Source organism: Scleropages formosus, chromosome 3, assembly GCF_900964775.1.
Source record: "Scleropages formosus chromosome 3, fSclFor1.1, whole genome shotgun sequence".
NCBI lineage: Eukaryota > Metazoa > Chordata > Actinopteri > Osteoglossiformes > Osteoglossidae > Scleropages > Scleropages formosus.
The window spans coordinates 7,512,925-7,537,290 of NC_041808.1; the positions used below are offsets into that span (position 1 = coordinate 7,512,925).

The 24,366-nt window shown below is 39.9% G+C and overlaps 2 protein-coding genes across 9 annotated transcripts in view; both read right to left on the reverse strand.

Moving 5' to 3' along the window:
• The window catches only part of hectd1 (HECT domain containing 1), a 35,032-nt gene extending 19,843 nt beyond the window's left edge, over nt 1-15,189 (reverse strand). For 4 of the 8 annotated variants that reach the window (XM_029250273.1, XM_029250271.1, XM_029250274.1 and 1 more), the window contains exons 1-17: nt 14,955-15,189; nt 10,167-10,462; nt 8,710-8,944; nt 7,808-8,035; nt 7,293-7,577; nt 6,316-6,586; nt 5,529-5,605; nt 4,710-4,808; nt 4,490-4,604; nt 4,194-4,368; nt 3,962-4,100; nt 3,611-3,781; nt 2,754-2,976; nt 2,243-2,518; nt 2,065-2,141; nt 1,038-1,172; nt 60-206 (exon numbers count right to left, since the gene is read on the reverse strand). In XM_029250273.1, the coding sequence (XP_029106106.1) occupies nt 60-206; nt 1,038-1,172; nt 2,065-2,141; nt 2,243-2,518; nt 2,754-2,976; nt 3,611-3,781; nt 3,962-4,100; nt 4,194-4,368; nt 4,490-4,604; nt 4,710-4,808; nt 5,529-5,605; nt 6,316-6,586; nt 7,293-7,577; nt 7,808-8,035; nt 8,710-8,944; nt 10,167-10,306 (2,793 nt within the window). In that variant the 5' untranslated portion in view covers nt 10,307-10,462; nt 14,955-15,189. Of the gene's footprint in view, nt 1-59; nt 207-1,037; nt 1,173-2,064; nt 2,142-2,242; nt 2,519-2,753; nt 2,977-3,610; nt 3,782-3,961; nt 4,101-4,193; nt 4,369-4,489; nt 4,605-4,709; nt 4,809-5,528; nt 5,606-6,315; nt 6,587-7,292; nt 7,578-7,807; nt 8,036-8,709; nt 8,945-10,166; nt 10,463-12,000; nt 12,139-14,954 lie in introns of those variants that run through there. The other 4 variants (XM_029250272.1, XM_029250275.1, XM_029250270.1 and 1 more) reach the window with 2 other exon arrangements.
• A 3,353-nt stretch (nt 15,190-18,542) lies between these two features.
• heatr5a (HEAT repeat containing 5a) overlaps nt 18,543-24,366 on the reverse strand; it is a 32,594-nt gene continuing 26,770 nt past the window's right edge. The window contains exons 32-35 of the mRNA XM_029250677.1: nt 23,018-23,242; nt 22,435-22,586; nt 21,125-21,338; nt 18,543-19,659 (exon numbers count right to left, since the gene is read on the reverse strand). Of these exons, the coding sequence (XP_029106510.1) occupies nt 19,358-19,659; nt 21,125-21,338; nt 22,435-22,586; nt 23,018-23,242 (893 nt within the window). The 3' untranslated portion in view covers nt 18,543-19,357. The remainder of the gene's footprint in view (nt 19,660-21,124; nt 21,339-22,434; nt 22,587-23,017; nt 23,243-24,366) is intronic.

Consider the following 24,366-nt stretch of genomic DNA (forward strand, 5'->3'; position numbering starts at 1 on the left):
TTAATCACTGAGCTATTAAATGATCAGCAGACAGGAACTGAAAAGTGTGGAATACTTACATTATTGAGGACGGTAAAAAGTGCTTGTACGAGGCCACTGCTACACATTTCATAGGGTGAGATGGTATTTTCATCCTTCAGGACCACGATCAAGTTTTCCAGGGCAGTTTTCATCAAGTCTCTCCAGGTGCTCTCTCCCTCAATACACTGCAGTGCAGAAATCACCAACCACCCAATAATGTGTTAACTTCTGCAACATTTGAGATACCTTGCTTTCATGAAAGAAGCAAACAGAACACACACAAATTTTTCCCACAACAGTTTTCTAGCAGTCAGTTATTGCAAGATGTAGACCAATTAAGATGCACTAACTTCCAAAATGTATTCAGTTTTAGCAAGCGTGCTGCATAAGGTGTATTCCAGTAACTAGTTTCTGTAACAGGGATTCTTCAACAAGATTCAGGGGATTTCAAATTATAGGTGTCCTCTTTGCAAAAGGTTAAGTTTTCTTCATCTGAAGTTAATTTATTTTACCAGTGTTATGACAAGGTATTCAGTAAAAAAAAAGAAAAAAAAAAAAGAAAAAAAAAGACACTATTACCATAATAGTTGGGTAGCTGATAGCATAGTGGTTTACAGTTGCAACCTTTGGACCCAAATATCACAGGTTTGAATCCTACCTCCAGCTGTAGTAACCCTGAGCAATGTACTTACCTTAAAAAAATGCTCCAGAAAAAATTACTGTATAAATGGGTAAATAGGTATAAGTAGCTTAACACTGAAAGTCGCTTTGGGGAAAAGTGTCAGCTAAATACGTGTAAATGGTTTTTTTTTAAAAAAAAAAAAAAAAAACCTGGACACAAAACTCCAAATAATGCCAAGAGGCAGTTCTTAAAATTCACATTTCTGTGTTGGAGCAAAGCTCTTTACAGCTGATGCCAGTATTTTTCAAAAAAATAATAAAAAAAAATTCGAATCAAGCTTTTTCAGTTTTACAAGTCAGCGCTGGTAGAAAATGAGCACAGCAGTCACAGCTACCTGTCCATTAGTGTGCAGCTCCCACGCAGACTCCAACTGGGTGGCGATGTTCCTCAGGGTCACTACAACCCCTCTGGGCATGCTCTCCACTGCTTTGAAGTGATCATCATACAAATCTCTGGCCATAGTCTTCACCTGTTGGGAGTTAGAGGAAACAAGTTTAAGAAACTAACTGGTCTCAAGAACAAAAACCCTTGAGTGAAAACAGTATCCTAGAAAAACTGATATATACCACTAGTCATTCAGACAGAACCATGTGTTCGGCAAAATAAGCCATGCATTTCTTGCACAAAAGTATCAGTTCAACACATTGTATGCGGTTGTTAAACTTTTGAAGATGTACTTATTGCTCCATTACATTCCAAGGTAGTTCAACATCCTGACAAACTTGCAATTTGTGTGCTCCTCAAAACGTGTACACTTCCTCCATCTATTTTACTTAAATTACTTTATCTTGGGGATCTCTTCATATGGTTATTTAATACCGTAGCTGGCAAATAACCCTGGTGTCTCACAGAGCCTAATCTGTTAGTCACAGATAAATTCAAATCTGGCTCAAGCTGTAGTTTTCATGTTGTTCAACAATGCAATGACATACATAGAAGGCAAGATTGATAAAACCACTTCTGCACCCTCTTTTATGCAACAAAGTGAGCTTGCTAATAAGTCTTATAAGTCTAACCGATTTGTTTCTACACTTTCATTCAGCTGAATTAGCAGTGCAGATCTTAATATGGCAGCAAAACATTACCTTTTTAATTAAACATTAACTACCTCAATGAAATTAAATGAGCAATCTTAACAGGTGAATCTGGTTGTTAGTCATATTAAACAAATCTGGGAAAGAATAATTTTTAGATTTGACCTGTCACTGCTATGCTGCAGTTCTCAGCTGTTCTGGATTTTTTTTAAAAGTTGGTCATAAAGACAAAAATGTGCTTCATATCATAAGCAAAACTGAAAAACACAACGTAGCAACTTTTCTGTTTTAAAGACAAACCCTAAAAATAACTGCCATACTACTAACCTTTTGTTTTGTTTTCTCTAATTTTGATTTGAGTTTCCTTCCTCTTTTTCCAGTCCAGCCAGTGACAAACTCTGATCCTAAAGCAAAACAAGGAACAAAGAACACTGTTAGAAAGACATACCTGCTATGCTGCTGTAGCTGAAATGTGCCACCAGTGACCTGCCATATTTGCACTTACCTACAAACTTACCAAGGGAAGTTTCTGCTGTAAAGGAATGCTTGGTTCCTCTGTTGGACTCAAACACAAATCCAGGAAGGTCCTCTTTCAGGATAGTGGCTTGCTGGCCATCTGAGTTGTGAATAGCTATCTCCCCCTCCTTGAGGCATGTGAGCGACCAGTTGCCTACTGTCAGCTTTGTGGGTCCCACGGCAGACAGGATGGGCTGACTGGTGGTGGCAGGCTTCACTTGACTGCGCGCTCGCTGCAGCTTCTCCAGGAATTCACTCCTGCTCTCTATTGAAGCACAAAGGCCAAGCAGTACACATAAGCAGTTATACATTCATTGAACAAATAAGCAACCAAATACTGCTAAACAGCAGGTGAACAGAGTAAAAACAGCCATGAGAACAAGTATTCGTTCTTTAGAACAGCACAGTACCACATTTTTCTGTTATGATTAATATATTGAGGGCTTAACTGTACAGTTAACTAACTGTTCCTCATCTAGAACAACATGTATGTGACATACCTGAGCTATCAGATCCCCCTTCTGGACTCCCGCTGGAGTACATGGTGGCCAGCTTGCCATCTAAGATGAAGCGGAACCAGCCATTGCTTCCATTGGAGAGTTCCAGAGCTGCTGCGTCACTCCAAATGTAGAGGCAATCTCTGCCCCGGATGATGGACCAGTCTCGCCAATGATAAGGCTTCCCCTGCTGAATCTCTTTGGCATCTTCCTGGGGTTCATCCTCCTAGAGAAAAGTAAATAGCAACAGGTCATGTCTAAATACATCATCCACACTCAATTACTTTATATATATTATAAATACTATGGGCAGGCAGAATTGTTCAGCCTGATACCCATTAAATGTTTCTACATAGTTTACAAGATGCTAAACAAAGAAAATATAGAAGAGGCACTCAAAACCAGTATATTAGATGCAAACAAAGGCATATTCTGTAATTCTGAGTATTTAAAAAAAGCTTAAATAATTTGCTGGTGTTAACTGCTGCACATTAGTTGCTAATACTTATGCGTTAACTGTGTGCCTGTATGAGCTGATGGCTACAGAGAAATAAATCCTATTTAAATTAAGTTTATATTCTAGCATGCTCAAGAAAGGTTTCTTTCCTGCAACAGAAGCTCTAACTCAATCTGATTTCTCATGTGCATGAATATGTGTCTGTTAGTATGCATGTTGTAGACTGCATGCTGAGAGAAGCATCAATTTCCATCTGGGGTTAGTAAAGTTTGATTCATTTATAACGCATGAAAAACATGTTTGAGTCTCAACCTTAGCTTCAATTGTATACTCATCATAAATGAAAAGGACAGTGCAAACGTGTTGACATTTATAGATATGCCCAGGAAGAATCCCAGCTCACCTTCTCTAATTTCATATCCTCCTCATTCTCATCATCAGAGACTGGACCAGCGAGAGTGGACACTTTATTGATAACACCTAGCCTAGCCAGCTGGTCCAGGAAGACATCTCCTCCTTTGTCAACAAGATCCCTGATAATCTGCAGTGCTAGAAGATGCCCATCATCGTCATCCTGGTAAAGGAAGAGTCCACAATAAGTCAAGAAGAATAAAGCGGAAACATGTAAATTTTCAGAATATTACTCTATACAATCAATGGATCAAAAATAAATCGTCCCTTGAACTTCTCTCGCCTCTTGAAATGAAACAAGAAACAGCACTTGCTTTTCAAAGAAGGTATACTGTATTTTTACCTCCTGGTCAAGCACAGTGGCAGTGATTTCCACTAACACTGTGGGAAGATTGTGCCCCGCATCAGAGTCACACACTTCCTTAAGTAGTGCCTCAGAACTATAATGGATCATCTTCCTGATCAGAGCCAGGCTGGCTTTTCTGTGTGGGGAGACATCATTGTTATATAGTGGCAGACATCAGTTTTCACTCTGAAAGAAGCAGTCAGACAAAGTAGGTCTATGTGGGCTCTACCTAATTGAGGGCAGCATGGTTTGCTGGAAGGTCTGTGCAAATACTGGAAGCAGCCTTTTTAGGTAGATGGGTGCCATTTCTGGGTCCCCTTTGGGTTCATTGCTCTCTTCTTCCTCTTTGTTCAAATCTTTCTTTTTCTTGTCATCCCCTTTGTTGACAGGGCACATCCAGTCTCCTGTGTGATACCCCACAAGCTCACATTTATTTCAGTCATGTCACAACACCACCCCAACAAAGTAAATAGAGAAATGGTGCCAACATTAAAAAAAAAAAAAAAGTTAAACACACAAACTCACCAGGAGACTGGAGGATTGCCACAACTTCACTGTGTCCACGCTCCCTGGCTTTATCTAGTGGCGTCTTCCCGTCCTCATCCCTCAGGTCTGGATTGGCTCCATGTCGTAATAAAGTCTACAGCAAAGTTAAATGAATGTCATATTAGCACATGTACTACGAATAAATAGGTGTGAATATACAATTAAACTACTGGTTTCCATTCGAAACAGCAACAAGTACCTTTGCCACTTGCGGTCGTCCAAAACAAGCAGCATAGTGCAGAGATGATGATCTTTGGCCCCTGTTGACATCAGCACCTCTTTCACAGAGAAACTCCACCTGAAACCAAAAACAAAGCTCAAAAGTTTCATTTTTAATTACTATACTGTAGAATACTGCCAGCTCAGACCGAACAAAAATGCAAAAATTGAAGTGCTTTAGGAGCTCAGCCAAAAAAAATGTTAGTGGATCGCATTGCACTGATTTTTTTAAAACGAAAAACATGACTTAGAACACAAATTTACATCCTTGATGCAAATTCCCACAACTGATTGATTAAAAAATATGGAAAACGATTGGAGTTATATTCTAGATTGGAGTTCAATTCTAGACATCAAAAACTCCAAGTACCACATTTTGCACTTACTATGCTTTGAAAATATATTTGTTCTGTAAGAATAACAACGCCAAAAACCTACATGGTCAAAAGTTCCAATTTCACATGTGTATTTTTAAACCACTAAAGTTGAAACCTACTGAACACCTTCTCAAACCCAAATATTTATTAATTTCGACATGCACACATTATTGCAGTATTGCTGACAATTTCACCTTGTTTCTTAAATGCTGCTATAGCTGATATACATTAAGTACCCAAGATCTTAACCCAGCATCTGTGGAAACAACTCTGGAACTTTAAATGTTCAACTACATACAAATGTGTTGATGCAAGAACTCAATTGACAATCTGTGATATTAAAACAATAGACAATTACTAAGAAAATCACACTACTAGTGTTTTTTTTAACCTTTCATTTCAGTCATATCATACACACTCACCATTTCCTGTGTGCCAAATGCTGAGGCCCAGTTTAGAAGGGTCTGTCCTACATCATCCATGAAATTCACTTCAAAGGCTAAAATGGATAACAGTTGGAGAGATCAGTGGAAGCAGTACGTGGGCAAAAGCACAAAAACTTGATGTCTTACTACAGATAATTCAAATAAACTGATTAAATGCACTGTCTCTAATCACAGCACAGCCAAAGCAGAAAGATCTTTGGAAGCAAAGAAAAAGGGTACAATCTATACACTTAATCCCTCAATATTTTTCTTTTTTGAAAACAAACATTTTCAAGTTAATTTTTAATTGAATTTTGTTCACTTACCTATTTTCTAAAATGTTGAGAGCTAAAGCAGCCTGTATTTACACCACTGGCTAAGAAGAATCAGCAAGATGCACTTAAGCAGAATTGCGGGTCTGCCTTGAAACTCAGTTCCATAGCGCTTTCAGCCGGTGACTAGTGTTTGTCAGTGTCAGTGATTATGACTTACAAATGCTGCACATGTAAATAAGGATGCAGTCAAAAATATGACTAAAAATATAAAATGTGATAATATAATTTTAACATAGTTCAAAGTCAATAAAAATACTGCAATAAAAGGAATTAATGTATTTATTCTAGCTACATCTGAGATTTATTATGCACCTAACTAGTGAATAAATCAAGGGATAATGCGACTTTGCATTAAAACTGACTTTAGATTTGCAAACAAATTAAGCTATGAGAAGACCTCCAGTCCTAATTGTGTTTACAGAATATAAAGGAGGTGGTGCAGCACATACCTCCTGTATCAATGGCATCAATGAGTGCATCTGTGTCCTTGCTGCGGATACAGTCGATAAGCTGTCGGTGAGAGCGCTCTCCAGAACTGTCCAGCCTCCGGAGGCCTGGGATGCGACCAGTGGATCCAGCAGTGGATTTTGGCAGAGCCTTGCGGCCCTCAAAAAGCAGCACAAGTAGCAGGTCCACCAGGCGCATGGTGTCCAGCACACAGCGTTCGTCGCCCTGCAGCGCACTCTCCATGGAATCTGGCAGCTCTGAGCGCAACAAGTCCTTTGAGGGTAAATAAAGCCCACAGAAAGTTAGTGGAACTGCCTTAATGCAGACCATGCAGTCCCTTATTTACCTTGACATATATTCATTTTATACACTCAGCTCTCATATATCAAGGTCTTATACAATGGAAAAAAATCTTACAACTTAATAGTGTAAACCCTTTTTCATGCCACAACCTTATAATTCAGTACAACAGCTTTTGTCGCAGTTACAAAGCGATTTACCGTCAATGACAGGTTTTTTTTTTTTGTATTCTGTACAACAGCACTGCCGAAAAGTATCAGATATACACGTACACATTTATACAGCTGGGCAACTTTACCAAAGTAATTCAGGGTAAGTATTTCCCTCAAGGTGAGGTATTCGAACCTGGTTTCTTTTAGGAATAACCTACAAATTTTTGACTTATTGAAATCTTAAACAGCCCTTATTAAACTTTTACACCAGAAATTTAAACTTTTTTATAAAAATCCAGTGACATAAATTCATGACACTAGAGAGCAGCTCTAAAAGCATTACACTTTTGCAGAGACAAAGACCTATGCAATGGCTCGTGTGCTTCATTTCTTTGAAATTTATTTCACACGTCCTAAAATTCACACCAAAGACTGAACGTTTAGAATTTCACATATTCCATACTCTTCTGAGCATTTACTGAAGGCAGCTCAAGCAACATTAATGTTACCGTGATGTAAAAACATACATGGGTGACAAGGGGAGAACCTCTGCACAGTGTGGAAAGCAGGCTAACAATGGTGGACACTTGGTTGCTCAGTTTGGAGTCAGCAGCAGATGGCGTGGCACCCGTGGAAGCCCTCCCCGGTTTGCAAGTGGAAGAAGGTCCAGAGACCATGCCGCCACCAGCGGCTGCCATTCGTGACAAGAGTTCCTCGGTCAGGCCGTGCTTGGCTAGAGGAGCCGGGTCCACCCCTCGTCGGGTGAACCGGTCCGCCAGAGATGCAAAGCAGCGCAAGGCCCCGTCAGATACCTTCAAATTGGGCAAGAGTGCAAGACTGCTTTACATATAGTAATCGGGGTGGACCAAAAAAATGTTCAAAACAAGATAGAATTTGATGGAATGTAGCACATATTTCAAACCGTCAAACTACGGCAGACCTGGCAGAAATTACCGTGTGATATAAACCACTGACTAGGTTCAGAAGTACTGGGCAACATTACAAGATATAACCCTTGAAGTGGTTCAGCAGTATTCCTGACCTGATGATCCTCATGCTTGAGCAGGCTGGAAAGAGACTCTACACAGGTCTCCAGGGAGGAGTCCTGGGGTTCCATCTTGCCACAGAGGCGGGACACCACAGCCATGGCGGAGTGCAGCGTGTCTTTATGTACCAGATGGCCGCTGTCCCGGATGAAGCTCAATACACAGTTAAGGCCCCCGGCCTCAAACACAGCACCCGACTCTCTTGTGCAGATAAGCTCCAACACCTGAGATACACACATATATTATCAGGCACAAATTATGTCTCACAAAGGGAAAAAGAAAGCAAGCAAAACAAAATTGATGTGACATCCGAAACACATTTATTCATGCTTTCATGATACATTTTTCAAAAAAATTAACCTAAACAAATATTCACTTAAAAATATACTGTCAAAGCTGATGTGCAAAATGTACAGTGAAACTACTGCATTGTTTCACTTTTAAACAGAAGTTTACTTGAACTCAATTCACGGATTCACTGCGTTTGTGTCTTCTGATAACTGCCAGAAGGCAATGAAGACAGATGTAAATTATAAAATCATAAAATGTTTAATCTGCATACTGTAAATTTTATCCTCACTCCATTTCTAGCCAATTTACATAACATTTTGGTTGCCTTTATTGAAGCTGATTAGCACCACATTTCTACATATACTAAAAGATGAGCAAAAGGCATAACCTATTACAAACCAGGTCAGCTTATTATAGAATTACTAGAATTTAGCTTGTTTTTAAAATTTCTCAAGCTCTTGTCTGGTGTCAATGAGTGTTGCTGATCAATAAAAAATTCGAACACAGAATGTTTATGTATAGGTTAATTAGCATTTAATAACAGTTTCAGAATGTATTTTTATTTTCATTCATTATGAGTAAGGGCTTGTCCAGTGTAGTCATTTACCTTCACACACTGCTCTGCTAGGTCTCTGCTTGTTCTGTTGTTTAGCTCTACCACCACCAGCCGGTTGCATAGGGCTTTGATAGCGCCATCCACGCCCACTATCCTCCGAGTACATTCGGCAGAAACATCCAAATAGTAGGTTATGGCACGAGCTGTCACCTCCAGTACGTTGTCTGGGGCACTCTCATCCAAAAATATCTTGCACAGTGCTGGTAGAAATGTTCTAGGGGGACACCTGAAAACCCAATTAAAAAGACATCAAGTTCTCGTAAAAATGTAGACCCTACCTGGTTTATCTCTGTACAGTGACCTCTCTTGTAATTCCACTCCAGTGAGTTAGAAATTTGAGTTTATCTCAGAACACAAATTTTTACCCCCCCTTCTTTTTTTCTTTTTAAACACTGGACATAGACTAAAGGACACACAGCATGCCAGATTACTTCAATTGAATGTTGTGGTAATATGCTTGAGACAGTGTTGTAGTTGTGCTGCTCCTTTGTACTGTGTAAACTTATCAGAAGTATCTCACAAAAGCTATAAACAGACCTTGAATTATTTACAGAATGGAGAAAAAAAATCAAAAGCATGTCTCTGAACAGTACAATGTTCACAACTATTGAATTTTTTGTGCCAAGGCTGCTTTTCCACACTATATTACCACAGAAAAAATTCAAAATTCTAAAGTTTGAGCAGAAAATTTATTTTGTAAATTGCACAAAACCCTTGACATTTTATTGTCTTTATAAGCATGGTAAATGTTAATGGCACATTTACAATGCTTCTGTCCCAAAAGTTTGCAATGGCTTTTCATATATGTAAATTAATTTGTGATGAAAGGAGCTGGAGCAGCAAGTAGCACAGTGATTAAAGCTCTCACATTGCACTCGATTTTATACGTGCTGTACCAAAAATCTTAACGGCAGCCTCACACCTCATTTTAATGACCGTTTGTCTTTGACCTCAAATGGACATGCTTACATAATTCAAAAGTACCCACAGTACCCTATGGTGTGGTCCCTCCTTATAACAGAATGCAGGAAAATATGCCACTCAGACAAGTTACACTTATAAACCACACATTACACTTGTGAACTGCACTAAAACATACACAGTGGCACAGGACTAAATGTTTTCACATGGATACTACATGAAACCACTAAAGCCTTGACATCAAAACAAATAAATTTGCTGTTAACCTATTTGAGCTGGTACTGTAGTACATTTCCCTTTATGAGCCTTAGGACACCGAAGTATCTTTTGAATTCAGAAATAATTAAATGCTGATTAAGAGATGGTGAGTCCAGAGGGATTGAGGTCTCATTTGTGTGGGTGGTGGACAGTGAGATTAGTACACATAGCAGGCTGCAGGATTACGAGAGAAGCTAACTGGGTAGTCTAATATGGCTCAAGACAATAAGGGTGTATATCTGCACCATGGGGAAGAACAACACACTCACGTCTCAAAGCAGCGGTCCACGTTATCAGACATGAGCAGCAGCATACACAGCTGCTCCAAGGCAATCAGCTGCATGTCCCTCTCATCCCCCTGGCCCATTTGGAGCCATTCCAGCAAGGTGTCCGGGTCCACGTCTGCCATGCTGACCGGCTGTGCTCCAAATCTGGCCTATGCCCAATCACAGCTGGGGGCACATCCACCAGGAAGCAGGGAAGGGGGGGGGGAAAAAAAAAAAAAAAAAAAAAAAAAAACCTCACTACAACCACTGGCTCTCCTTCAGTTTCATGTAGACTTCACCTGGAGAGACAGAAAAACATTGAGAGGGTTAAACAACAAATCTTACCAGCCACTTCATCTAAATGGTTGGCCAGTATAAACAAGTTTTTAACGCTAACATAAGACCCATTTTCTGAAATAAACCTCCAAAATGTTGAAAACCTTTGACCTTCAACAGGAAGTTTAGAACTTTATAAAGTATTTATGGCCAACTGTACCTTTAAAGCAATCCAAACAATTACAAGTGGAATAAACAATACACAAAAAAGTCAAATGATTATGGTCCAAGGTTTAAATGAAATGATACAACCTTTAGGCACAGATTCATCCATCAACTCATAACAGGTTGTGAAGTTAAATCTAAGCTTCCATAATATTCTCTTGATTTTTTTTTTTTATTTAAACCAAGGACCTGCCACTAGCCACTAAAAGTTAGTCAGGGAACATATGAGCAAAAACTTAAAAGCCTTCCTTCAACATAGCACAATATTATCAGAGTAAAAATCAAACAGGAAAAGAAGTATAAATGAAGTTGCTGTTAACCCACAGAGCAAGGTCCTTTCCCTTCACTTCTCCAGTAAAAATACTACATACTTTGGATACACTATGAAGGATCAAATTTCTAACACCTTTTAAACAACCTCAACTTTCTACAATCTTCATATCTTAAGATGCTTTTGACTATTAAAGATGTAAATGTTAAGTGTTACCCAGTTTTTCAAATGTAAGCTTAAGAATGTTGAAAATGTTACAGTAACACTCCACATTGTTACATTATCATTAGAATACATTATTGTTTTTGCTTTTATAAAACTGTAGTGGACCTTTTAGTTATAAAACTAACGATTTACAAGGCAACATTAGAAAGGCACAACGCACACAGAAATCAAAACTGATAGCCGGCTCAGTTCCAACAAAATTCTGATAAGACTGGCGAGTTTCAATAACGGAAAAATTCTGAAGCAAAATACAAGTAGATGTATAGTACAACAAAAGAATCATGTTTTTATCACATCATCCTGTCTTAAACCTTTAAAGCCATTTTTGCTGTTTAGACTAGAATGTGTCCATGGATACAACTATTGAGTGTACACTATAAATCTCAAATACAATTGTACAACAGGGAAAATGTGTAACCAGTCAGCAAGTTTGCACAAATAGTACAACCATCATTCAAACAGCAAGATTAATCCTTTATGTAAAGTCAACCCATCACCTGAATTCACACAGTGAGGGGACCAAACTACCACTATTAATTATGGGGGGAAATGGCTTACTGCATGAAAAATGTCACCTAAAATTAAAAAAGGTATTTCTTATGAATGACAATGACAGAATGCATGCATTACAAATATTTGTAGCTTGTCTTTTAATATTACATATTCATTTGTTCTTTACAAATAGCCACTTGCAAAAAACATTACTTGGGGCCGGGATTTTTATTATATTTTAAACGTGGGTTACAAGTTGAAAAAGCAACCATAGAACTTTTCTCTGCTGGAAAAAACCTGGTACTAACAATAGAGAAAAGTGGTGTCTTAATTCATTTATCATTTTACCTTGTCTTGCTATGTCGATGTTTTTATTCCAAGACGGCCTAGGTTTTAAACTGTGTGGTCTCGTTTCAAAGTGCTTCACCAGTGAGTGCTGATTTCTTTTCAATTAAAAATACACTGCTACTAAAATCTTCCGTGTCTCCTGCAAATGAGAAGCACAGAATTTCATCCTTTTCAAGCTGTACTTTTTTCTCACTTCAACCTAAGTTTTTGGGAACATTATTACAGCAGCGATACAAAGTCAGTGTGGTGTCTGAACTAAAATTAACACAAATGCACTGATGAGAGGAAGAACCAAAACAAAGCCTATCTGACTGAAAGACTACTTTTAATGTGTTAACCACTTTTACCGAGCTGTCCTTGTACCAGTTTGCAGACAGCTTGAGTCCAGCACAGTAAATGCACTACCAACAATGACATCTTTTAAAAAGTGTTGGTTCAAATTATGCACTAGAAACAATGGGCTTTCTTTTATTAATCACTTTCATTTCCTGCAAGGAAGCTGGAAAACCACACAGAAACTACATGGAACTGGGACTGAATAGTTCATTTTAAAAACCTACCTCTGGCTAAAATAACACGAGCAAAGGCAACTGCCATTCTTATTTCAACTTTCTTCCACCCTTTGTGGAAACCGCATGAAATTACTGCATAATGTGCATATATGGTGTTGTAATGAATCATAAGCCTGTTGTATTTAAAAAGGGAATATATATATTCATAAGCAACTGTAGCAGTCTTTTGTTGTGCGAGATCCAGTTATATGAGGACTAAACATACACTGTTTTCTGTTCTGATGCCACAGTTATAAGTGGGTCCAAACCTTTCTGTTCCCTAGAAGAAGTTATAAAAATGCTTACAACAAAACGATGCAATCAGCCTGAAATACCTTGACTCACACTATCTTGATCCAAATCCAGCACAGGCAGGGAATCAAGCACAAAAATATGTACAATAAAATTTTAAAAATATATTGCCAACAACACTGTAAAATGTCTTTTTACATTGCGCTGTGTGTGTTGAAGACTACTGGACTGTTGACAGCTTATCCCAAGCATTAACCCACTTCAGCCACATCAGTATGTAGTGTACTAATTCTAGCAGCCTAGAAACAATATTTCTTCACTCACAAATTCCAAAAGAAAGCTTTTTGGACCAGATTACTCGTGACCCTAATTTTTACGGCTACCCTGACCCCCGACTTACAAACATCCAAGTAAGAAACTTTTTGCTGAGACAAACTTTCGGGAAGTATTTAGCCTGGCGTACCAACTCACACTGTGTGCAAAAGCATCACCTGATACCACGACTGAAAGCAAATGTAACACTGCATATCCAATGTTAAACTAAAAACATGAAATTTGCATTGTTTATGCCCACCATAAAAACCGAATCTTTGTTACTTTTATATTTTGCCATTAGAAATGGTCCATTATAAGTATTCTAAAAGCTATGTATAAATTCAATTCATTATTCAATACACATGAAGATTAAGTAAAGAGGATTTTTCTTTCCCCCTTACACCTCATGAGAACTTTCACACTGGGCTTCCCACTACAACTTTCTTGAACAATTTTTTGATAGCACAGATTTGTATTAACTCTTCAGCTTCATGATGAACATATATGAGTTGGTACACTTCTCTATTTTTTTTTTTTTTAAACAGAATAGTGTAGACTATAATGATCTACTGTTGGATACCACAAAGTCGGAGTAATAATAGTTCAAAAGGGGAAAACCGCACTGGCCTTTGAAAAAGTGTCAAGTTAAATGCGTCACAAACGTCCAGTCAGCGGCACGTGTCACTTATTAGCGAGCGAGTCCCCATCATTGCTGCTATGTTGCATGTCCATAATGTATATTTACGAGATTCACCAGGGAATCCTTTAGTTTGAAACTAAAATAAGTGCCAAGTACCAACAGTCAACATTAGTTTAAATGTTGCTAAAATGGGCCTTTCTTTTAGAAATCTAACCTTAGATACCTTGTCATTCCAAAAAAAAAAAGATCTGAGAATGACTATCCAGAGTGAACACGCTGCCTTTTCGGACAGAAACTCCAGCGTGATTGAGCAGGACATGGATGGAAACACAGTGCAGTTTTCGGGATAACTTCAAGTAGTACACCACGGGAAACCCACACATTCGCAGCAGTCCACACTCGCGATTACCCGGGCCGGGGCGCGTTTTAGTACCGAGTGCTGGTGTAAAGCTGCTCGGACAGCGCACTACGCAGCGGTGCCCCAGTCAGTCGCCCGTATTAGCGCTAGCCTTCATTACGCAACGCGCTCTACGGGAAAACTGAGTTCCGAGTTCACCCCATGCCCAAAGCGGGGTAAAAACACAGCGTTGTATAAAAGAACGCATCTGGAAAAAGTGAAGCGAGCTGGTGTACAAAGAGCACAAAAGACACGGCAGCCACACAAACACAACTAACTCGCGGTAACGGTAAGGTCGCCACGGCTAATGCTAAAGCTAGCCAACTTATCACAGTATGAGTATTCCGTTCGTGCGCATCTCGCCGGAATGACAGCACAAATTACTTCACTTATTTCGACGTATTATGTAAACAGTCGTGTAAAAACCCCTCGCAGCCACAGATAATGATCCATTTTGAGGCGCGATCCTCTCGGTTTTTGCTGTACTCAACTTCTGAGGTAGCGCACGAGCAGCTACTAGCTAGCCTGCTAGCTAAAAACAACCTCGAAATGTCGGAGAAACAGCCCAAAAGTGTTTTTAAGGACGCCGAGGCCTGTCCGTATCGTTGCGCGTACCAATTCCGGTACTCAAACGATCGTGCGCACAGCGTTACATTGAACAAGGCCTGCTATTTTCACCTAAGCCATGAGGGTAGAGTTGGAGGCAAGCCGCAGGCCCGAAGCCTCCCACCGGGCGGCTAGAGCAGGAAAGCGGCGCGTCCCGCGTCCGGCTGCCCGAATGCGACGAAGAAACACTCACCGTCTCTTGGCGGACGAACAGATGGAAAATACATGTACGAAAAGAACACGCGAGTGAAATAAGCTAACTGGAAACACTACTTCATTGCCCTTCGTTGACAAACGCAAAGGTCATGGTGAGCGCGGAGGCGGCCAAGAGCTCCGCCGACACGGAGAGCGCGGAGGGGAACTGATCCGCGGGCCCCCACCGTCCGCATCACGAGGCTTAGCCGCTCGCAGCGCCGCTCTCTGCTGCACCGGCCACTGAGGCACTGTGGGACGGAGCGCACGCGCCCGGCGCGCGGAGGGAGGGGGCTGCGTGAGGGACGGTGGGCGGGGCGAGCCCTCAACAGCATAAAGTGCACGAGCGTCCTTTTCCTGGTCACTCCGAATCCGGTCTGCGAGGAGGGTGATTGTTGGTTGCTAGTCCGTACATCTGGGTTTTTTTTTTGGGGGGTGTTGTTATTGAAGCATTTCAATAATTAAATTAATACAATACCGAGTTCAATGTTAAGCAAGTCGGTCATCGGGGGGGGGGGGGGTTTTGAACGTAGAATCAGTTTTAATTGTTTATTCGCGTTAGCAAGATGCCACCACAACAACAAGCTGAAGCTAATGGGGAAATTCTTTTAATATAATAAACTGCTAGATACAGTGAATAGTATGAATTACATTATAACTAAATTATTTTCCCTGCCATATTTTCAATTATTTAAATAAAAAGAACAGTTTCCACTTTTACATGCAGATGAGATGCTACTCACTGAACTGTAATTATTTTTTTAATTGAAAAGGTCTTGAATTGACTGGATATCATACAAAATTAGTCACTGGTAGTGTAAGATGGAGAAACATGAAAACTGAGAATGATGCACACATGGCTGATATGATTCAGTGACTCCCAACAGGTCCTTTAAGGAGCTCAAAAGACTACAAAAGGTTCTAAAAGGGTTTCTAAATATTTGGGCCACCATTGGCACTTTGCTGCTCTTCTTAAGAGCGGGTGTCTTACAAAGATCAGTGTATGCTGTACAAGCCTCAAGTGACAAAAAAAACTCTAGGTTGACAGCTAAGGATCTACAAGCATCTCTTGCACTTGACAGCATCTGTGTTCATGAGTCTACCATAATTAAAACACTGCATAAGAATGGATGTTACCAGGGAGGAAACCACTGCTCTCCAAAAAAAGAAAAATTACTGCCCATCTCAAGTTTGTTAAAGGTCACCCGGATGTTCTACAACACTTACTGGGACAGTGGTCTGTCAGCAGACAAAACAAAATTTGAACTTTTTAGTAAATGTACACAGTGTTATGTCTGGAGAAAACAAAACTCTCCATACAAACACCAAAATTTCATGCCAGCTCTAAGGCATGGTGGTGGGAGCATAATGCCATGGGGCTGCTTTGGAAAGCTTGAAATCTTTGAGGGACCAATGAATTATAAGTTCAGGAAAGTATCAGGAAATAAGCATCAGGAAATTCAACAACAGAATGGGCATCTTTCTGTGATCTGTCTCTCAAGTTGGGTCGTGCAACACGAGAATTGTTCAAAACACAGGAGTAAATTTAGAGTGGCAGAAGTAGAAATTCAATATTCTAGAATAATCAAGTCAGGGTCCTGAGCTCATTCCTGTTGAAATACTGCGGTGCAATCTGAAGCAGGCTGTTCAAGTAAGACATCCCAAAAATACACATGAACTGAAACAGCTTTCTCTAGAGCAATGGATCAAAATACCTTGTAACTGCTACAGAAAGCATTTGGTTTAATTACTGTTAAAAGAAGTTCTAGCAGTTACTAAAATAGAGTTCATATACGTTTCTATTAATTATCTTGATTGTTTAAAGAATTTGTTGGAAATGTAAAATGATGTGGGTTGTTTGCTACATAAAATTGTTTTCATTCAAAGAGCTAATGAAGATCAGATCACTTTTTCAACCATTCATGTAGAAGTCAATATAGCTTCAAAGGTTTTACAAACTTCCCCCACAACTGAATGTAACATTCTGTGGTTATAGGTTTTCATGAAATGCTCTTGATTTTTCACTTCCATTTACTGCTTGTCCTGCTCAAGGTTGCATTGAATCAGGGCCTGTCCTAGAATCCCCGGGGGGACAGAACACACACCACAGGTCATTTACCAGTCCACCTGACCATGCCTGTCTTTGAACCGTAAGAGGAAACCCACGCAGAATGAGTCGGATTCGAACCTACACCTGAACAGCTTCTGCGCTGCAGGCCAGGAGTGCTACCCACTACACCACCTGCTCTTCTCTTTTTTTATATGTATCTGATAACATCTTACTAATTTAGCTCATTGAGTCAAATGTTGTCAGTTCCTTAATCCGTGCCAGTCCGCCGCTGTCAGACCCCGTGTTTCTGCCGTTGCTAATCAATAAAAAACGGTTGCTACGGTGGTCCGGAGGAAGCGCTGCAGCGAGCGCCCCCTGGCGGACGGCGAAGGAGCGGCAGGACAGGGAGAAAATGGCTGTCCGCGACTCTCGGCGCTGCTGCCCCGAAATGAAGGCGCCACTTATTAACACCGTTCATGTGACCGCAGGACTCGAGCGATACTGTACATCTACGTGTGTGGCCGCGCGCGCGGCGCCGTTTCCCCGCGATCACGTGCTACACAACGGACCTTGGATGGATTCGTACTTTTTTTTTTTTTTTTTACACTTTTCTTAGACGAGTCTGACCCACTCGGAGAATTTCAGGCTGTAAAACCAAAATTCCTGCGGAAATGAATGAATGAAAAATGTATTTGTATATGCAGTTTTAGAGGTCCATGCACATGATCGGGCGCCTCAGCCGATTTTCCGCACACACACACACGTGCTCTGCTGTTAAAGTTCCCAGCTCTTAAATTTTCATTCTACTACAGGTAATGCAAGAAGACAGCAGGAGGCAGTGTGTTATACATGTTTTGGAAAAGGTTGTGTGTGTCATATACTCAATATATACACTCTGTGTCTCTGTCTGTCTGTCTGTCTCTCTGTGTGTGTGTGTGTGTGTGTGTGTGAGAGAGAGAAAACATAACATGTATATTAGCAGTTTAGAATACACTAGACAGGACTTTTATTTTACCTTCTTTCAATAACATTAAGAAAATATGCATTGCTTCTCAGCATCTGGAAACAACTTATTTTTTGTCAAGTTGTGTATCCTTACAGTTTAACCATCTCGGTTCATTCACTGGCTATTTTCTGTAAAAGTCCCGGATAAAGCAGCAATGAATAAAAATACGCCGTAAAATGTAACTTCTTTATTAACTTCAGGCAACATAAAAATTGAAACTAATGTAAAATGATAGAATAAAAATGTCACCTCCACAAATTCCAATTTAATGCCGACCGTTTTACCACATGAACGTGTGCAACTTTCCACATTCTGTAATCGATCACTGAATCTCAGGAATACCAGACTCCAGTGGAAGTGAGTTGAATTAAATCAGTGCTTCACTCCTACTCAGCTTCTACTGCAAACTAAAGTCTGGATGCAGAAACACAGGTGGCGTTTGCTCTGCAACAAAAATCTTTTTTTGAAAACAGACAAGTGAGGAAAACACCATTAAGAATAAAAAAAAAAAAAAAAAAAAAAAAAAAAAAAGTCAGTTTCTTTAAAAACTTTACCTGAATGTGCATTACACGGGGACCCAGGGTATAAACACTTTCTCATTTAATGCTTCCAATCTGACACTGACTGCACTCACCTTATTTCTTTCACTTTTCTCCTGTCCAAGTTACATTGTTTCACAGTGCGGTCAGTAAGTTCTAAGACTGTCTGCCATGTGGTGCCATTACATGATGGCAAGTCTTTGAATTTACTGACTTTACCACGTATCGTTTATTCATTTAGTTCAGCAGTCACATACTGTTAGGCTACGTTTAATGATTTACTCATTTATGCAGTTGAGTAATTTTTACTGAAGAACTTCATGTTAAGTACTTTGATCAAGGGCACTACAGCAGGAGGTGGGATTTGAACATGGGCTCTTTGAGTACAAGCAGCAGTTTTAACCACTGTGCTACCTGATGTGCATTTATTAGTGAACTTCCAGTTAATTCATTTCTTAGCTGACACTTTCACCCAAAGTATTTGATCATTTATACAGCTGGTTCCTTTACTGGGGAGTTTAAGTTCCTTGCTTAAAGACAGTAAGGTAATAACAGGGAGTAAGGATTGAACCAGAACTTTCAGGTTACAAGTCTGAGTCCTTAACTCCAACCCTTACGCTACGTGGTGCCTGTATATTATGCAAATCGGTACAAAAATAGATGCAAGAAAAAAATGAATTTGGGAAATTAACAACATTAAGGGAAATTAAACAAGAAGCTTTGTGTTTCTTTATCATCCCTGGTAGAATTAAAAGGATTGGTTTTGCATGCGTAGAAGGGTGTTCTGCCCCACTACAAAGGCCACGTGATCACAGGAAGTTGGTCTTAAGCTGGATGCTGGGGGAGGTCTTGCAATGGGGCTGACCTAGTGCACTTCTGGCCTTCACGCTTTCCTGGTTCACCTTGACAGCAGACTGTAACCGTGCCTTCAGCGATGGGGAAGAAGCCATAATGGCCTTGAAGATGGATGAGTGCTGGGGACCGATGCGCATCAAGTCCTGCAGAGCACACTTGTGCAGAGTGAGGGCAGGCAAAGAGGCCAAGCTCAGAGCATTCTCATCCAGCAGGAAGGAGATGAGGATGGGCAGCAGGACGGCAGTCAGCTGGGCTCCTAGCAAGACAAGATGCCTTCATACACATGGCGGAAGAGATGAGCTTAACAATGAACCTAATGGTTTTCTTAGCATCATTATGTTACTCACACACACAGTCTGCTGACACCTTTATATATATATAAAGAAATTTTTTATTTCGTATACACACACACACACACACACACAATATTTACATTTGCTATACCCTTCATAAATTAAATTTCCATGACTAATCTGCCGTTACCCTATAGACCCAGAATGTGTGCTTTGCGGGGGGTCCGGTCACCATCATCATCAGTAGCAATGAGAGGGCCAAGAAGGAAAAGACAGCAACTACAAAATAAATGTAATCTACAAACTATAGATTATTGTATTTATTTTTTTCCTTGCATTAAAATATACATTAAACATAAAATACAATAAAATAAAAAGAAAACCCATTGTTCTTACATCTATTGCAAAGGTTGACTTTATATTTAAAATAAAGTCTGATGCGCTTATTACAACTATTCTCTCTCTCTCTCACACACACACACACACACACACACACACAAAAAAAAAAAAAAAAAAACTTCCAGTATAAGTGGGTGCTTTAAAAAAGCTGCACAGACATATAACTCCATGGCAGCAATAAAAAAAGTAAAAAACAAAATAAAATTTTTCATGTGTTACACAAATTTTTCCTTATTATATTATCTAGCACCATTCAGGGAAACTCTGTAGTGAATCTGGAACAGGGTTGGGACAAATGGGAATTTTAGCCCATAAAAAATAATGGGGAAAGTAAATGCTTTATATGGTTTTTCAATATCCCATCGGTTTTCATAAACAAATTAGGACCATTTATCGAGGGATAAGTGTATATTCCTTCTCCAAAACCATTCATATATGTGAAATAAAGCATAGAGACCAGCAATGGAGCATTCTCTACCCAAAAGCCACTGCATCTTCAAGCTTTAGTGGATCCTACCACACTGCATAGCTACGCATTCATGAATAAGGGTGGGAATCACATTTCAAAACGTTTACCACTACACAATAAGTTACATTCATTTCCTGATAATGTAAACACATTCACGTTATTTAATCTCACATGGATAATAATATCCCTAAAGATAGCAGCTAAAGTCAGTTGCTACACAAGACTGCCATAAGTAGTGCAGGGGTTAAATTTGGGAACTGCAGTGTACACTCTAAAATTACCTTTATTTAGCTCATATTATTTTGCAAAGTAACCGATGATTTACCCATTTATACAGCTGGGTAATTTATACTGTATAGACTCAATGCAAGTACCTTGATCAAGGGTACTGCAGCATGAGGTGGGATGCAAACCTGGGCCCTCGAGTATGAAGCAGCAGCTCTAGCTACTACGCTGTCCCCCCTTCCCTAGTTGAGATACTACTAATTGTTTCACAGAAATAATTACTTAAATTGAGAACTACTGCATGCCCTTTGCTTTGATGACAGACTCGTACTCACGGTGTTCTTCCTCCGCTGCAGAAACCAATGCCTCCAAGGCCCTGACCCCCTCCAGCACAGCTTGCACCTCATCTGTGCTTCGAGGCTGTCTCTTCTCCGCAGCCTGCAGGTGTTCCACGAGCGTCCCACCCAGCGCCTGGACGAAGGGCACGGACACATCCGCTGCAGCACTCTGGAAAAGTGACTGAAGCAGCTGGTAGGTTCTACTCACCACCTGGACAGGCAGACAGAAATCTGGAGGTTTAGCCATCAGCAGTAATTTGAAGTAAAAAAAAAAAAAAGCAAGTTGAATGCAAGTCCCAAAACCCACATCCGAAACAAAGCATACCACAATGGGTTACAATCTTGCCCCACCTAACAAAGATAATTCATTGCTGGAAACCTTTCGTAAGACAAACTTAGATAAATCAAACAATGTAATTACCATTCCTTTCAATGGTAAAGATTTTTAATGCTTTCCTGAGCCCCAAAATTAACACCAATTTATGCTAAAACATCAAATCCCATTAAAATGTGCACATTAAAATGACTTCAATAGTTTAACATTGACACAATATAACAAGGCTGCTTCCCCTTCATTACTAACTGTATTATACCGTATGGCTGCCTACCTGCACTAGTTCAGCTCCTTCACAGCCGTTACGTACTGAACGTTTAACAAATGCTCAACAAGCACAATATACATACATATTGTGATGGTACTGAAGGGGTAATCAAATTATTGCCCTTGTGGCGCCTTACTCTAAGACTCCTCATGTTTTGTCCATAGTTCAGAGAGTTTAACTGGAGTTCCACAGGGCTCAGAGCTGGGACCCCTACTCTTTCTCCATCTACACCTTTTCCCCTCAGCTGTCATTGCCTCCCACAGATTCTACTGTCAGCTCTTCCTGGTTCTCAGAACTGGCTCCAATGTAGTGGAATGACCTCCCCGTCTCACTCAAAACTGCTGAATCTCTCTCAGAATTCAAGAAGAGTGTCAAAACTCCCATCTTTCAGACTGATCTGTTTCCTATATGCTCCATAAATGTGGAGTACTATGATCACTTTACAGTAAGAACATAACAGAGAAATCACACTACAACACATGAAAAGTATGAGCACATCAAATACATTTGGCCCATACAGTATATAACAATGGGTTTTGTCTACAAGATATTAAAGGGTTCACTAAGGTAGATGTTTTCCATGTCTTTGCAGTCCTAAACATAACTTTGCTGTGAAGGTCCTAATTTGTTTTTCTTATATCAGTTTGCCGTTTTCCCCATTAGCAGTTCCATGAGGTGCACCAGAAGAAGAAGTACAGGATTTACCACTGGGTCCTTAGATTGCAGACATCCCTTGAACTTGGCAATGCAGCGTGTCTGCAAACTCGATACAGTGGTGACCTTGGCGCTAGCAGATAGGAGGAAGATGGTGACAGCTGTCAGCAGGCTCACCTCATTCACACCACTATGAACCTCTTCTGCCAAAGTGAAAGGGAAAGAGAGATTAGCACTTTGCACACAGTAAACCGTTTCTTTACACTTTGTTTTGTCCTGGGACCAATACCATTAATATTAATAGATTAAATAACAAAATCAGAGAATTCTCTAAACAAATTGTGACGTTTTAAACAAACTGAATTTATCACTAGCTTTAAAATTTTGAATTAACAGTTTTTGAATAAACATGAACAAAGGAAAGCAGTGATGTTAAGTGTGCTTCATCCAAAGGGATGATCTATCCATCCTTTCCATAGATAGCAGTAGAATGTGAAAAGTTAAAGGATGCTAGAAAAAAGCACATGGGGATAATAGATAGAACAATTATTTGGTATGTGCAATGTACTTGGAAGTTGTCTCTGGAGCCTACACAAGGGTGTCAGACATAAAAGAATGAGGTAGTAGAAGGTACCCGAGTCCCAGAAGTCCAGTAGTGTGCTGAGGGCACAGCGCAGTAAGTGGGCCCAGGCATGCTGACTTTTCTCCGCATGAGCCATGGGAGAAGACAACAGCACCCGAAGGACCTGCAGAGCCACTGACAAGAGGGCAGACAGCAGAGCCTCAGGTTCCTGTCGCACCAGCTCCCACAGCACTCCGATCACGAGGTACAGCACACTGGGCAGGATGGAGATACTGCCTGAGAAAAGACATGAACACTAAAGGTACACAACGGGGAAATATGTAGGGAAATTGTGAAAAATTAATAGCCATCATACATCAAATCTTTAGAACCTAGAATGAAATTTTTTCCCTTTTCTACTGTTTAATTAAATGCTGTATAGTTTTATATATAATTGCACAAATTACCTAAAACAACAGTTACAGCTGATGACACACAAAAGGACTAAGATCCAGGTTATGAAATATAATCATTGCCCATTTAACACCACATGTGGTCAACAACTGAGCCCCTTAATGACCGTGGTATTTTCGGACCACATTCATTAATGTTCACTTTGACAACCACACTGATATTTGTTTATGGTCATCATCTGTTCAACCCACCCAAAAAACTGGCCCCTGCAGAGACTCTACAACTCATGCATCTGCATTACTTAAAGTGTACAATGAATATCAATAAATTATTTGCAAATAAATGTAAAACATACAATATATACCTAATATTAAATGAAGAAGGTAAGGCTTTCCAGCTTTCTGTACTTTTGTTGGGGGCGGGTAACAATACTGTGAAATTATTCATAAAATAAACAATTATGGTAATGTTCTATCATTTAAGTATACTGTATATGTTCTGCATCATATGGCATCATGGACAAAGGTAAGAAATTACTACACACTATATAAAAATTTTGTAGCACATCAGGCATGCTGGGTTTGAGGAATAATCATGCACGAGGTGGTATGGAGGGCACTTGTAGAATGTTTTATTAAAATGTTAATAAAAAAACAGGAGTTTTCAGTAGCAACCATGTCAACATCAGTCTGAGCTTCGCAGAGTGATAACTCCTGTCCTTAATCAGCCTATTGCGTTCACACCTGTAACCGATAATCCAGAAGGTGGGCATGGCCGCACTCCTGCATGCCACAAATATTTGAGGTTTTCTTCACTTATGTTGTAATGTCGAGTATTTTATTTCAACCAATTTATAATAACCATATTTTGGCATTTCCCAAATGTTTAACTAAAACAATCGCGTGGTTACTTGTAGTGTACTGGTTCCCAACCCAGACAATAGCTGGGCAGTGACTGTAGTATTACACAGTAATGATAAACATGAATGACACCACAAAAAAAAAAAA